Here is a 16944-nt window from a genome sequence, read left to right on the forward strand (position 1 = left end):
GCAGGACACCACTGAGCCAAATCCCCAGCTCACATTTTTATTTTTAAGTTCTTCACCCCTAACTTGAAAAAAAAATGAAAAACTGATAGCAAATACACCAACAGTTAAAGCCAAATATACAGTCTAGAGTGCTGTTAGTTTTTAAATACTCCTAGAGGGCTGGGGATTTAGCTCAGTGGAGCTGTGCCTGCCTGGCAAGAACAAATCCTGAGTTCGATCCCTGGTACCAAGAAAGAAAAAGTCCCAGAAAAGTCTCTTAGGACAAAAATATTTAAAAACAATCTCTGAAACTAAGCTTACAAGTTATATATAACCATATTTTCAAAAACAGAAAAGAATCCAACTTATACATGGGATTGTTCCAAGTTATATGCGGGATATTAAATAACTTTCTCCACACAATGTAATAAACGGTGGCTAAGATCCCAGACAAGCCTGCAGTCTTTTTTTCCCCTCCAATATTGGGGATTGAACCCAGGGCCTTCACACTGATCTACATCCTCAGTCCTTTTTTTATCTTCTGTTTTTTAATTTTGAGACAAGGTCTCACTAAGTTGCTAAGTTACCCAGTCTGGGCTCAAACTTGGAATCCTCCTTATCAACCTCCCGAACCACTGGGATTATAGCCCTGCACCACCAGCTCAGCTCCACAAAGTCATATTTAACTCATAGTATATCTAAAGGATTTTATTGATTAGCACTAGCTCAATAAGCAGCACTGAATTTGGGGGCTAAGAATAGGCCTTAAAGAGAATCTAGATTTAGCTTTGTGGGGGACAAATAGATTCAAGCATTTCAAAATCCACATGCAAATAATCACATCGTGAAATGCTCAGTCCACACTTAACAGGTATTCTGACTAATTAATTTATTCAATATTGAATGCCAGGGCCAGGGATTTAGCTCAGTGGTTCTGCCGCCTGCCTCGAAAGTGCCAGGTCCGAAGTTCGATCCCCAGTACCAAAAAAAAATTTGAATGCCAATTAAATAGTAATATATTAAGGATACAGCAATATATAAAAAATCTTACTTGCCATTCAGAAAAAAACTATGGAAGTTTCAGAAGAAATTCTATAATTCATTCATTCATTTGGCATATATTTCTTGAGTGCCTACAATATGCCAGACAGGGTCGTAAGGCACTGAAGATACAACTGCTCACAAAGAATACAAAACAAGCAGGATGGAGCGAGAGGGTATTTACAAGGAGGGGCAATGCAGAGAGAGACCAAGCTGTGTAAAGAGAGGCCTTCAGAGCCCAACACCAAGAACCAAATGGTCAAAGTTCATTTGTGTAGTGCCCAATTACAAACATGTACCTAAGTGGAACAGGGGACTCTCTGGGAATAAAGAAAAATATAAGGCTGCGGATTTAGCTCAGTGGCAGCACGCCTGCCTCGCAAGCGCAAAGTCCTGAGTTCAATCCCCCGTACCGAGAAAAAAGAAAAAAAAAATTTTTTTTAATTTAAAAAAACCACTGGCAACAGCGCCGGGGATTTAGCTCAGTGGTTTCGCCACCTGCTGTGCAAGCACAAGGACCCAAGTTCAATCCCCGGTACCAAAGAAAAAAATAAAATATAAAAAATAAAAAATAAAAAAAGCACTGGCAACAAAGAAAAATGTAATTTCTAATTTATCATATAAATATGAACTTTATATTCTTTAAAAATCTATTTTTACAGGGCAAAGAATAGGCTACAGAAAATCAAATATTAGCATATGGTAATAACTGCCAATATATACTGGTTTGATTGTAAAAATAAAATAATTTATTCAAAAAGAATAATGTCTGGGCCAGTAATTTAGCTCAGTGGTTCTGCCACCTGCTGCACAAGCGCAAGGACCCGAGTTCGATCGCCGGTACCAAAAAAAAAGCATAAAGTCTTACCTGTCAAGTCAATATGCAATTTGCCAATGTCTTTAGCAATATTGAACTGCTCTTTCGCTTTTTTATATTCATAATAATATAAATATATATATGCACATTCCAGATGGAATTGAATCACCAAATATCGACCCGAATCATCTGCAAACAGATTCTCTAGTTTCAACACTACAAAACAAAAAATGAAACATTAAAAACTACAATAAGTAAAACATTGAGTCTAAAATATTAGACTATATATTATATACTTCAGCTTTTAATTTGTCTCTGTAAATACCTGAAATGAAAAAATGGGAGAATAACATTCTAGTAACATTGCATCTGAAATAAAATGATTGTTAAAATTTGTTATACAGAATAAATGAACTAGTACTATGACACACACCAGGTTACAAGGGAGTCTAACTGGCCCCCAAAACAGAATTCCCAAAACAATATCCCTCAAACAGCCACCCTTCACATTATTTTCAGTAACAGGTTAGTCACTTCACAAAACATGAATGAACAATGAAAAAGGGAAAATGTACTTCCAATACCCAAAGACTGATGATAATTTTTCCATCATTCAAGGTAAAAGAAAAGTTATATTTACTAAATCTCTACTCTGCCTAGCACTGGATATTTTAAATGCTGTTATTTGATTTTCACAATAATGCCTTTGAGGGCCAGGGATTTAACTCAGTGGTTCTGCCGCCTGCCTCACAAGCGCAAGGTCCAGAGTTCAATCCTCCGTACCAAAAAAAAAAATGCCTTTGAGGCTAACATTATCACCATTTGAGGCATTATGAAACTGAGCTCAGGGCCGGTGATTTAGTTCAGTGGTTCCACCACCTGCCTCAAAAGCACAAGGTCCCAAGTTCGATGCCCAGTACCAAAAAAAAAAAGGGGATAACACAAAAACTTAGTCTATCACCGGATAATCTGGCCATACTAATACATTTACAGTGAGAAACAAATATCCCTCCTCTGTTTCACCAGGCACTGAAATTACAATGGGTCTGAAAAACAAAATGGTGTTTTTCTATATTCTGTCAGCCCTTCAAAGAGATTCTCAGGACTTGAAGCGAGTAAGTCAAGATGTCCGTGCCTCACCTCCTAAGGCACACAGGCGTCCAAACATGAACTTCTCACTGTGAAAACCCCAAGTAGATATCATTCATGCAAACCAAACTCAGGAAAAGCTGGACCTGACAACATTCAGTGATTTTAGTGAGGCCTTCTTTTGTAAACTTTGTTTTCCTTTATTCTATTACTGAACATCTAGTCATTATTGTCAGAAATATAAGAACCTTCCAAGATCTTAGCAGAATTTATAAGTAACAAAATTTTGCTTTGTGTCAATGACAGTAATTTTCCCAAAAGGATCAGGATGCATAAATCAAAGGATATGAAGGTTGGCCAAGATTTGTTCAAAATCCTCTCCCGCACCCGGGGATTTTGCTCAGTGGTGCTGCCTCCTGCCTCGCAAGTGCAAAGTCCTGAGTTTGATCCCCAGTACCAAAAAAAAAAAAAGCTTCTGCACAGTAAAATCCTCTCTCAAGATGGCCATGGTGTTGCCTGCCTATAATCCAAGCACTCTTGGAGGCTGAGACAGGACAATCATGAGTTCAAGCCCAGTCTGGGGAACTTAGCAACTTAGATACTGTCTCAAAATTTTTCAAAAAATTGTAATGTTTAAATTCTCTCTCAAATATCACAAAAGGTCATTTCTGCATTTACCTCTCACAGGTCTAAAGAAGGCTATCAAATTTGAACTGTCCTACTGACACACAAAATAAGTCACATAAATGCCTGAAGTTGGCTACATGTATTTCTCTTCCTTTCTTCCTACCTACTTACCTAACCTCCTATCTATCTATACATGTATGTACAGGATATACTATAGGTAAAATTGGCTTTGATCTTGTACTTCTGGCCTTTCTCTGTATGTTAATGTGTTTAGGGGTTAAATACTGAAGATAAGTAAAGTATGAAAAGAGATCCTGATTTTATTTTAAACTTAATTCTTAGTTTCCAGCAGCATGGCCAATTGCCCTCTTACTAAAAACATCTAAAAAGCAGAATTTAAAATTTTAAATATATTTTTATTTTCATGGTTGTATGGGAACAAAATAATCAATCTTCAGAGAACAAAACTAAATGAAAGCTGCAACGTTAGGAAGTAAGCAAGCAATGAAGCCATACTCTTTCTCAAAGCTATCCAACAGACTCTAGGGACTTTATAATTCCATTCTATCAGCTGCGGAGAGCACCAAACACAACAGATGAGGCCCAGACCCATCCGAAGTAGGCAGTTTAGCAGATCTCCATCTAAGGCTGAGAACCACAGAACGTCTTCAAGGTTAAAATAAAGCTATGTGTGCCATATAAAGGGGAAAAAGGCAGCGTGGGTGAAGTGGAAAAGATTCATCCACAGAATTGATAACCTTAGGCTAGCCTTCACACAGATCTCTAAATCAGATCCAGGCAATCTACATAGTTAGTTCAAAGTCTCTCAAACCTAGAATACACTCCCCGGAAAAATCCAAGAAACAAATCCCCTTCTAAAAGAATGCAACTTTAATCAAGATTCAAAGAATTTCTATTGATAAATTTTCAAAAAACAAGAGTACATAGGGGGAAAAAAAGGCACAGAACATAGAAAATAAGGTACTAATACCTGAAAGTTAGCAGAAAAAAAAGGCAGAAATAGGTCCTCAGAACTTTTAGAGGCTGGAACCCATCTGGGACCCCTCCTGTCTCCCCGGAACTTTTCTTATTCCCCATTCCTATTCCCCCAATAAATTTTCCTACTCTAAAAAAACAAACCAAACAAACAAAACTTTAAGAGGCTGAAATGACCTGGTACAGTGTATGAGATGTTTAATAGGCTTAGGAAATAAAAAGTTTAAAATATGAACAAGGAATAAAGAACTACAGAAATTGAGCAAATATACCAGAGAAGTAACCAAAAAAAAAATCCCTAAATTTCTTAAATTAAAATTTAAAAACAAATTCGCAGAGGGGCTGGGGATCTAGCTCAGTGGCACTGCACCTGCCTTGCAAGCCCAAGGTCCTGAGTTCAATCCCTGGTACAGAAAAAAAGAAAAGCAGAATAGAGAACTAGAAGACAGATTCAACTGAAGTTAAGCAAAAAGTAACACAAAGAGAAAGAAAACAAAAGTATCAAACAATCTTGAGGATGCAGATGAGAAAATCTGACATGTATGAAAATGTAGGAGAAATCAAACAACTAAAAAGAGACTATGTCTGAAAAGATAATAGCTAAGAACTTTCCAGAAAGGTGGGAAGACACCAAATATCAGAATTCAAATTAAGACCCATAAATACAAAGAGAAAATCTTAGAAACAGCAATAGACTACTCACAAAGGAAGAACTATTAGAACTATTAGAACATTTTGAATGCTAACAATGACAACTGTTATGGCTTATATCTAGGTGTCCCCAAAAGCCTCAGGCAGTTATCGGTGGGGCTTTTCAGAGGTGGCTGGATCTACAGTGTGTGATGCTATGATTAAGAATGTGATGCTGGAGCTACAGAAATTTGACCAAGTGTGGAAACTCAAAATCTAGTTTTAATTTTCAAGAAATCCAGATCGATTGTGAACTACTATTAACGGTTTCAAATGTTGGTGGGAACAAGACGCCCCACTTTATTGGTTTCATGATTCTAAGTCGTGAGAGAAGCTAAGCCAGTCCCAGCACCCAGAAGGAAGCTCCCCCGCTGCCATCCCATGCTCCCAGGGCAGAGAAGCTGAGCCAGTTCCAGCACCCAGAAGAAGCTCCCCCACCAATTCTAGAGTTGCATACCTTTCCTTGTGCTGTACTGGCTATTTATCATCTTATCTCTACTTTTTAATTGGGTTGTCTATTAATGAGCTGTGAGTTCTTTATATATTCTGGTCATAGGTTATATGCATTGTAAATATGGTCTGTTTAAGGACTACTTTTCATTTTAATGATGTCATTTAAAGTTCTAAATTTTGATGGAATTTCATTTATCAATTTTTTTCTTTTATACATCATGTCTTTTGTATCCTAGGTAGTTCTTGCCTACCCTGAATTCATAAATATTTTTCCTTATAATTTCTTCTTAAAGTTTTATACTTTTAGGCTTTCTTATTTAGGTTCATAGATGCCTTCAAGTTATTTTCATGTATGGAAAAAAAGGGTTGAGGTTAATTTTTAATATACGGATACCAGGTGTTCTAGTGCCATTTGCTGAAAACACTATCTCTTCCTCGGCTCTTGAATTGAGTTTATATCCTATAAAATGCTGTTAAATAATCTTTCAAAACTCAGGGGACCATATACGTGTGGTTCTATTTCTAGATTCTCTGTTTTATTCCAATGATCTATATGTCTTTCCTTACACCAACACTGCCTTGATTACTGTAGCTTTAGAAGAAGTCTTAAAATTAAGTACTAGTACTAAACGTCTTCCAACGCTTTTTTTTTTTTTCACTTTTCTAGGTCCTTTGTACCCCTACATAACTTTTAAATTTCAATATCCAATTCTTCATTTACAACAAGTATACATAGACCTGAATTTTTATATATACCTTGTGTTCTCTAATCCTACTAAATTCAAATATGAGTTCTAGGGGCTCCTAGAGATTTCTTAGTATTTTCTCTGTAGATGATCATTTCATCTACATATAAAGATTTTGCTTCTACCTTGCCAATCATATCCTAATTGTGTCATTTTATTGCCAGACTGTTGGGAGCAATGCTACATAATTCTAGGGAAAAATCATTTGATTAGGCCTAGTTCTTCCACCTACAGGCCAAAATGGAATTATGTCTTGGAATGCCATAGCTGGCCTGTAGGTGGAAGAACTAGGCCTAATCAAATGATTTTTCCCTAGAATTATGTAGCACTGCTCCCAACACCAGACTATTTTGGTGGGGCCTAGGTTTCAAAGTCTGATGGACAGATAAAGAGTAAGCATATCTGCCCTTGTTCCCCACCTTAAGGAGAAAGCATTGTATCTTCTCCATTCATATAAGGCATTCTCACTGGAAGTATGGAGTACATGTCTTTAATCTGTTGAGAAGGTTCTGTTCTACTTCTAGTCTCCTGATAGCTTTTACCATGAACAGCTGTGGAATTTAGTCCAATACTTTTTCTCCAACTAGTGACGGGATCATATGGCTTTTTCCTTTCCTCTGTTAAAATGATGACTTTTGGGGGTGGATCTTTCAATGCTGAACCAACACTGCCATCCTTATAATAAAACCACTTTCTACATACTGCCAGATCTGACTTCTAAGAGTTTGTTTTGTTAAACAAATTTCTTTCTATGTTCATACTTTTTTCTTCTATTATCTTTATCCAGTTTTAGGATTAGCACAATGTTGATTTCCTAAAATGAGGGGAGAAGTGTTCCTTTTTTTTTCTGCTTTAAATGTTTGATATAATTTATCAGTTAAAATGTATATGAGCCTGTTGTTGTCATATAGGTAGGTTTTCCAAGCTAGGAATATACTTTCTTTAATAGGTTCTATTCAAATTTTATATTTCCTCCAGAGTTAGTTTCATTAATTTGTCTTCTAAATTACTTCTTAGAAGTTGTCAAATTTATTTCAAAACAGATTTTTGTAATATGCTTTCTATATCCTTTTAAATTCTGTAAAATCTGTGGTAATGTCTCCTAGATCTTGATATTTTAATTTTAAAAATGTATAATTGATATTGTGTATTAGGAAGTAAAGGTCTAAAGGAGCAGGGGAAGTGGGAGAGGTAGGGGAAAGGCAAAAAAGGAAAAAAATTATGAGATAAGGAAAAAAATGGAAACAAAATCTTTGCAAATAGGGAAGGGTGGAGGGGGTGAAGGGAGGGCAGGAGAAGGGGAAAAAAAATAAGAACCAAGATACTCATGTAATAGTACAAGATCCCAATGATGTATGTAAATGTATTTTATAGCTAAAATGTACCAATAAACTTAATGGGGGAAAAAAAAATGGAATGTGATGCTGGGATTGATTCAAGGTGTGATGCTAGGATTAAGGGTGCCCCACCACAGGTGTGAGTGCTATCCGCTCTAAGGGTAGGTAGCCTGAAAGGATAAAAGGGACAGAAAGAAAGTAGCTGCTTGTTGCTTGCTTGCTGCTTGCTACTTCACTGCTAGCTGCCTTCTGCCTCCTGCTTCACCATAGACTGTTTTTCTTCCGTGATGCCCCTCAGCCAACTATGAACTGAAGCCTCTACAAACTACAAGCTAAAATAAAACCTTTCCTCCTTTAACTTTCAGATATTTTGCCTCAGCAACGAGAAAAGTAACTAAGACAGGAATCAAATGAACACAGAATAATAACTTCATGATGCTGCCTAGATCCTTTAGCTGAGATTCCAGGAGAGGAAAATAACATCTCCAAGCAAACAGAAACCAAGAGTTTATTACCAAACATGAATGTTCAAATGGAATAACTGCCAAATTATTTTATATAGCTTTTAGTATATAAAAGTCTAACTTTGAGTATTCAGGAATAGTGGCACACATCTATAATTCCGGCACTCCGGAGGCTGAGGCAGGTGGACTGCTGAAGGTTCAAGACTAGTATGGGCTATGCAGTGAGTTCAAATCTACCCTGTACAACATACCAAGACTGCCTCAAAATTTTTTTAATTTTTTTTTTTTTTGGTACCGGGGATCGAACTCGGGTCCTTGCGCTTGCGCAGCAGGCAGTGAAACCACTGAGCTAAATCCCCGCCAAAAATTTTTTTAATTTTTAAAACCCATAACTTTGGACTTTTACGTCCCTTAAGTAGAAAGTATATTGAGAAGACACTGCCCACATGCAGACAGGCAAAGAGGCAAAGATCATAACCTAACATTGCAGTTTCAAACTTCAAAGTAGCACATCTGTGGCCGGGGATTTAGCTCAGTGGTTTTGCCGCCTGCTGTGCAAGTGCAAGGACCCAAGTTCGATCCCTGGTACCAAAAAAAAAACACCAAAAAACAAAGTAGCATATCTGTAAAGTTAGGAAAACAAGAAGGTTGAGTCTCTATGCACAGCTTTGAAGAAGAGTTTATCTGTTTTTAAAGCTTCTGGTTTAGAGGAAAAGTTGAAAGCTGCTAGAAGTATTCAAAAGAAAACCTATGCAACGTTAATTAAGCTACTGGTGAAGATATGCACAAGTTTGAAGGGTAAAGATTCTTCAGTGGCCCCATACGCAATCTACTCACCCAGCTGAGATCTTACAAGAAGTTGAATCTCAAAGATAGTAATTAGATGAGCATAAAGAAACACAAAGAAGGGCTGGGGATTTAGCTCAGTGGTTCCACCACCTGCCTCGCAAGTGCAAGGACCTGAGTTTGATCCCCAGTACAAAAAAAAAAAAAAAAAGAAAGAAAGAAACACAAAGAAATGCCTTCAGATATATTCTGCTCTACATGGATTCAGAAAGAATAGCATGAAAAAAGTAGTCTGACATACATCTAAATCATATGTGGAAATGAGGAAGAGTGATCACTGATAGCTTGATCAGAATATTACCAGAATCACAGTGATGTTTATTGTCAAATGAAAGTTTAAGTACAGAATTATATAATGTCATCAATCAATACATGGTTATTGAGCTACTATAAAACTCAGAAGCAAACTGACATATATGTTATAATCATCAACAAAACTGATCAAATCCACCCTCGCTAAAACCATTCACAGACACTTGATGCTCTTAGGATGAAGACTAAGCATGCCCTATCCTGTCCTAGAAGTCCTAGACCTCCATATCCCACACAGTTCTCTCTCTGCTCCAGCCACAGTAACCTTGCTTGAGACCCTCAGATAAGTGACACACTCTCTCAGGTCATAGAGCCTTTAAGGTTCACATAAGCATTTCTTTCTGGCATCTAAGGGGGCAAAGTCAGTTGTATATTAAAACCATTCCATATTCACACATAAGATGCCATTTATCTGGTTTTACTTTTTTAGGTCCAAAATTCCTTATCTGCAATACTAAGATCCCCAAAACTCTAAAATCCTACAGTGTTTTTTTGCAACCTGTTTTGGGGGAAAATAAAAATTTATCTGACCTCATTTGGCAGCAAAGTTTGACAAGAATGAACTGGTAGAACTAGCCCTCCAGATGATATCAAAGGGTAGGAAAAGGTAAAGGTGTAAATTAGATGAAGAAGAGAAACTCTCACTATTTAATGGAATCAGGATCCCTATACTTTCATTCAAATTTAAAGACTGCTTTCTAGGTTTAAAACATGGCAGAGATTTTAAGCATCCCAAAGGTTTCATATCAGTCAATGGGACTCAGCGAACAAATCATAAAACATTCCCATCTTGCAATACTGCAGAGTTCCAAAAAAGTAAAACTTAAGAATAAAAGAAAATAAAGCAAAGAGCCAAACAGTGTATATAGTATACTACATTTCAAAATGAAAAAAGGAAGAGTGAATACTAAAAAACAAAAAAAGCTAGGAGAATGAACCAAAAATTAATAAATGAGTAACTAACAAAGGGGAAGACAGAAAATAGAGTAGAAGAAAATGTCTTAGTTACTTTTCTCAATGGTGAGACAAAATACTCAACATCCAAAGTTAAAGGAGGGAAGGTTTATTTCAGCTCAGTATGTACAAGTTTGAGTCCATAGTTGGCTGGCTCCAAGGCACAGTGGCACGGCAAAGGGGAATCACAGAGGAGAAATGGTTCATGGTGTGGCAGGTAGAAGCAGTAAGAACAGCGAAAGCAGCAAGGGTGGTGGCAGAGGCAGCAGCAGCCTACCTCTCCCTTTTTTGGTACCTGACTTTTGGGTGGTGTCACCCACACCTAAGGTGGGCCTTCCCATTACGCATACCCAGAACTATGCTAAACTTATCAGTGGTCTGATTTAATAATCACACACCCTTATCACACCCTTAATCCCAATATCACACACCCTAGATCCAGCCACCCCCAAAAAGCCCACCTATGGCCACGTGAGGCTTTGGGCGGACATCTAGATACAACCCATAACAGGGGACTATTGAAGAGCAAAAAAGCTAGAAGAATAAATCAAAAATTAATAAACCAGTAACTAACAAAGGGGAAGATAGAAAACAGAGTAGAAGGGAAACATAAAAAGGAGACATCTTTGAAGAGAACTTGTTACATAGTTCTGACTCTAGAATCTAAAAATATAGCTCCTGACTACCTGCTCCTCCTCATCATGACTGTCTGCTCCAACCCACTGCCAAGTGTTAAAAACTCCCAAAAGCACACAGGTGTTTCAAGTTCTCCAACTAACAAATTCTTACTCATTTTTCAAGATTCAGTTCAAACTTAAGCTATTTTGTGAAGCATTCTCTGATTTCTCAAGTTTAAACTAAACATATCCTCCCACTCATTCCTTACTCTTTATGCCCCTTTTTTCCTAACCATATTTTAGCTCTTATCTGACTGCATGCACTGACAGCCACAGCACCCAGCAGAGGATCTGGCACAAAGTTAGCACTCAAAAAGTATCTTTTTCAGCTGGGTGTGTTGGCAAACACCTGCAATCTCAGGCCTCCGGAAAGCTGAGGCAGGAGGGTCTCAAACTCAAGTTCAGTCTGAGCAACATAGTGACTTAAAACACTGTCTCCAAATAAAAACAAAAAGGGGAATATAGCTCAGTGCAAAGGCCCTGGGTTGAATCCCCAGTACCACCAAAAAAAAAAAAAAAAAGTTTTTTTAGAAAAAAAAAAATCATGAGATTGGTATTTAGAAAAACCAATCCATACAGGTTTATGGGGAGAAGGAACAAACCCCAAAAAGGAGCCTATTGAAATCTTTCTGGCATGAAGTAATGTTGACTGTAACCAAGGGCCAGCCACACAGAAGGAAAGATAGCCATTCTTGGCTGATCCACAGCAGTACTGTCCAACACAACTCTTCAGGATGATACTGAATATTCCATAGCTGCACCATCTCAGCACTTGAAACATGGCTAGTGAAACTGAGAAATTGAATGTTTCAATTCAGTAACTGAATTTTGTTTGTTTTTGTTTTTTTAGACAGAGTCTCACTGTAGTTCAGGCTGGCCTTGAACTACATATTCCAGGATGGCCTCAAACTCACAGCAATTCTCCTGCCTCAGCCTCTCCAGTGCTGGGATTACAGGGGTGTACCTCCACGCCCACCTTGGTAACTGAATTTTTACTTCATTTAAATTTAATTAGCTATAGCTTTAAATAGTTTATAGCTACTATACTAGATAAAGCAGTTCTATTTAGCAGAAAGAATAGTTAGAGAATAAAACATTTTTCTTAACAAAAAGAAGCACTTTGCAGTAATTATAAATCCTAACTATGGTATGAACCCCTACTCAAAATAATCTCTGACACTGTCCAAGTAAAAATATCACTTTTTTAGACACAAACTTCCAAAAGTCCAGCATTAAGATGGATAAGAAGCTACACTGAAAAAAAAATCCCATTATTTTACAACTGGAAAGGATTCAAAGGAAGAAAATTTTGGTTTAGAAGTCAAATAAACTGCTTAAGGTTACATGGGGAATCAGTAGGAGACAGAACTAAAAAACAGACTTTAAAATGCTATGTCCTCTTAATTGTTTTGATTGTGATGTTTTCACAAGTGTGAAATGTCACTAATTGTACACTTTAAATATTAGTCTTACTGTAGGCTAATTAGAGCTAAAACAAAAAAGTTAAGAAAAGCACACTATTGCCACCACCAATTCCTCTTCTGTTCTACCCCAGAGTGTTGTTGTGAGGAGCAAACTAGTGGCTATATTTAAAAGACTCAGAATGGTGCTTGATATGGTATACACAGCATGAACATTCTAGCTGCATTATCACTACTGGCTACTAGAATTCTGCCAGGCTGACCAGCATAGGAAAATGTAATGGAAAAAGTGAGCAGGACTTGGAGTCAAAAGCTTCAGGTCGTATTTCTGGCTCTTGGGCCACTCCTCCAAGTCTCCACTCTGTTAAACAAGTTAGCTAGACAAGACGATCTCTAAAGAGCCTTTCCAAACCAAGGATTTCAGACCAGGATAAGAGTTGTAGGAATGGAAAAGGATAAATATGGAACCCTTAGGGAAGAACTACTAAGATTTAAGAACTGGCTAGATATGCAGAGTGATAGAAAACAATGAGTCAACTATGAACGCAAAGTTTTAAGCTTTGGATGACTCAAGATTTAAATAAAACAAGGAGCATGTTGACCCAATAGATATTATTTAATAAATCTGTAGGTTCTCCATGGAAATTAATACTCATGACCTTCTAGATCAAAATGTCAACCAATACATTTTAAATGTATCCAAAAACTCAAATGTTTTCTCACAGGATTGTTTCAATGTTGTGTTAAAATGAAATCCCTTTGGATAATTATAATTACAAATAATCATATTTAGTATATTTTTAAATGTTCATTCTAAAGTATCAAATTTATAGGAAAAAATCCATATATTCATCAGTCACCAAGAGATCAATCTCTTGAACAACTGTTTCAATGTGGAAAAAGTCTAACCCCAGAATCACATAGCCGCCTGCAGATGTCATAGAAGAACTTGCTGATAGAACATCTTAACCTGTTTTCTCTTAGAAAATGACTCCATGGGCCGGGGATTTAGCTCAATGGTTCCACCGCCTGCCTCATAAGCGCAGGGTCCTGAGTTCAATCCCCAGTACTTAAAAAAAAAAAAAAAAAGAAAATGACTTCATGACGGGTAGGGGATGTAGCTCCATGGGGGAAAACTTGCCCAAGATATAAGAAAGGCCTTAGTATGGAGGGAAAAAAGTAGAAAAAGAAAATGATTTCATGAGTTCATCTCCAAATAGGTGAACTCTCAATATTACATCTCAGGCACTATATGGAACACATTTTCAGTATCAAATCAGACAATAAATTGTTGTGCACCTTTAAGTAGTCTCCAGAGAACTGTGGTTTCATGTACTGTGACATTCAAAAGAATGCCTTATTATATTGTGCTGAGGAACATATTTTTCAAGATTCTAACTTACTCTTTTCATAGATGAGATCAACCCTGCAGAATTATGCTGACATTCCCATATGCTACAGTTCACTATATTATACTGATGTTAACATTCCTGGACAAAAATACAGATCATAGTTGCTCATAAAATCCTCTACTTATAGACTGAAAGAAAATCCTGCCAACTTTCTGATGATCCTTCAAGGGCAACATTTCAAATATAATACCCTTTGCTGGACACTGAACAGTATTTCAGTTATAACTGACTGGTCAACATTTGAGTCAAATTCCAGAACAAAACATTTAAAAAATATAATTGATTATGAAATAGTACAGTTTAATACTATCTACAGACCTATTCAGACACGGTCAACATATCTAATTATGTCTACTCACCAATTTATGACTAGATAAAATGAAAAATGTTGATTAGCCTAGAACAGCAATATAAAAAATTCTTAGTTGCAAGGCAAAGCAAACAATATGTTGAAATATGCTGCGAGAAGAGCTGAGGCCATCTGGGGCAGGAGTCAATTACTATCATATTTTCCAGACATCTAAGTTAACCTTTTTTATTTTATAACTGCATTTTGATTCTTAGAATAAAATTTTCCCTAAAACATAACATCTGATTCCTGCCTTTTAAAAAAATACATGAAGATGTTTTTCCTTTCTCTTCTTAATATATAAGGGTCATTGTTACAAAGATTAGCCAGAAGATATGGTAAAGATGTGACCATAAGTGCAGATTTATAGTATATAATATGGTTCAAAAACCAATTTTTTAACAGAAAGTATAATGAATAATCATAGGTAATTTTATAATATCCTATGCAGTATAAGGTAACTACTACTACTTTTGGAGGAGGGAACTGGGCATTGAACCCAAAGCCTTTGCACTTAGCTACATCCCCAGACTATTTTTATTTTTTATTTTGAGGCAGGGTCTCGCTAAGTTGCTAAGTTGTCCAGACTGGGCTTGAACTTGTGTCTTCCTTACTCTGCCTCCTCAGAGTGCTAGAATTATAGGCATGCGCCACCACACTTAGCAAGGTAACTACTTCTTTATATAACTAAATAATGGCCTGAATCCTTATGATATCTTCTCCTAAATACTTTCTTTGTTTTCTGAAAAATCAACTTTGTTTCTATTACTACTTCAACTCATCCCTGGCTTTCAAAACTTAACCTAATGTCATGAACTAGAAGCTTGTCCCCTTGCACTGTTTGTTTATAGAGTGTATCTCAGTTCACTTGAGAAACAAGTAACAGCATGAATGGGGGAAAACAGTCTGCACAGTTTTCATTTTACTACAAATGGAAAGAGGACAATAGCATGTCTGCTAAGTGGGGCACCAGGATTTAACTTTCTCCAAGACTTACTTCATCTTTCATTATGCAAAGAATGCCACACCTAAGCAACACTATTTAGAGAAGATTCAAAGTCCCATGTAGGATCTGTATAGAACCTATTTTCCCGTAACTCCACTTTTTCAAAAACCCCTGTTTAGAAGTTAACTCAGACAGAACTTACTTTTGAGGCATAGGACAAATGTTCCCAGAGAACAGCATTGCTTTTTTGGATGGAATGTTACAAATTTTCCCCCAAAATTATATAAACTAAAGGCTCAACAGATGTATCTGTTATTACTTAACAAATATATAATAAATATTTACTTTTTTCTAGACACTATTCTAACTGGAAACCAATTTTTAAAACTCCATCGCCAAGAAGCTACCAAGCCAGTGTGGAGCCATCAGAGGCACTAATATGGCTCAGGTGGCTGCATCTGCTCACAAAAGCTGTAGCCCAAAAGGACTAAGCCAAAGATTTTATTGAACAAACAGACTGTTTGTAGGTCTGTTAAGAAATAATATTTTAAAAAAGAGTAAGTGGGGCCGGGGATTTAGAGCTCAATGGTTCCGCCGCCTGCCTTGCAAGCGCAAGGTCCTGAGTTTGATCCCCGGAACCAAAAAAAAAGAATAAGTGCTTCTTTTTCTTTTTTTTTTTTAGCCTAGGACCATGTTGTGCTCAAGTAAGCCACCTGCCTCAACCTCCCAAGTAGCTAGGACTACAGACACATGCCACTACATTTGGCCTTAGATTTAATGGAACTAATTTGCTATAAGTCAGGGCAGAATAATTTTTAAGATATACAGTGTTTAAATTCTGGTGGTTTAAAATTTCTTTGTTTCATTGGGTGTGGTACGCATGCCTATAATCCCAGCACTCAGGAGGCTGAGGCAGGAGGATTGCCGTGAGTTTGAGGCCAGCCGGGGCTACATAGTGAATTCAGGGCCAGCCTGAACTACAAAGGAGACCCTGCCTCAAAAAACCAAAACAACAACAAAAAATTTCCTTGCTTGTTCTACAGCCTTATATTATCTAAAATCTTTAAAGAATATAAAGACCTGGCACAAACAACAAAATGAATCAATTATTATACAGGTTGTTTAATACTTTTCTTACTTTCTTTTTGAATCATGTATTGATACTTATCTAAGATTAGTATATGTCTATGTATTTCTGTCCTAGAATAAAATAAAAATCAGGAAAACAGTATCAGCCAATTGTGTTAACTTAGCAATGTTACTGTAAAAGCCATAGTGCTTGCCCGTGTTCTGGCCTAGCTTTTGTGGGGCAGAGAAACCCTTGAAGGAAACAGGACCCAGGAAGTGCAGGAGCTTCCTGCAATTACATACTCACACAATTGAGACATTTTTTATGCCTTCATGAACATGCTACCTCCAAGTAGAGACCACTCTTTTCCAGAGTAACGCTGACCATCCCTCTCCACCCCTTGTAAACACCCGGGCAGCACACTCATATGCATTCAGTAATATTCTTGGATGTGAAAGGAATATAGGCTTTGGAATCAGACACCACTAAAGTCAAATCCCAGCTCTGTAACTCAAAAACTCAATACTAAATCCAAGCTGATTTGTGTTCAAGTATTCCTTCACTACAAGAGAATTTGTTTTTGTTTTTGTTTGGCCAAGAAAAATGATTCCAAAAGTCCAGAGACACTGGAAACCAAGTATTAAGGTACTCAGGATTCTCTTCTTTTTCACAGTGCTTCCTTAGGAAACAGGTACCTGCACAAAGGAAGCAGGAAGCAC

The 16944-nt window shown here is 37.1% G+C and overlaps 1 protein-coding gene across 5 annotated transcripts in view; it reads right to left on the minus strand.

The window, feature by feature from the left end:
- Ttc27 (tetratricopeptide repeat domain 27) overlaps positions 1-16944 on the minus strand; it is a 254203-nt gene that overhangs the window by 215102 nt on the left and 22157 nt on the right. For all 5 annotated transcript variants that reach the window (XR_015453011.1, XR_015453012.1, XR_015453013.1 and 2 more), the window contains exon 6: positions 1889-2053. Coding sequence is in view for 1 of the 5 variants with exons in the window: in XM_021253706.2 (XP_021109365.1) it covers positions 1889-2053 (165 nt within the window). In the remaining 4 variants the exon portion in view is untranslated. The remainder of the gene's footprint in view (positions 1-1888; positions 2054-16944) is intronic.

The sequence above is a fragment of the Heterocephalus glaber genome, unplaced genomic scaffold (assembly GCF_053883595.1).
Source record: "Heterocephalus glaber isolate CG9 unplaced genomic scaffold, H.glaber_assembly_v1.0 deba00001457, whole genome shotgun sequence".
NCBI classification, from domain to species: domain Eukaryota; kingdom Metazoa; phylum Chordata; class Mammalia; order Rodentia; family Bathyergidae; genus Heterocephalus; species Heterocephalus glaber.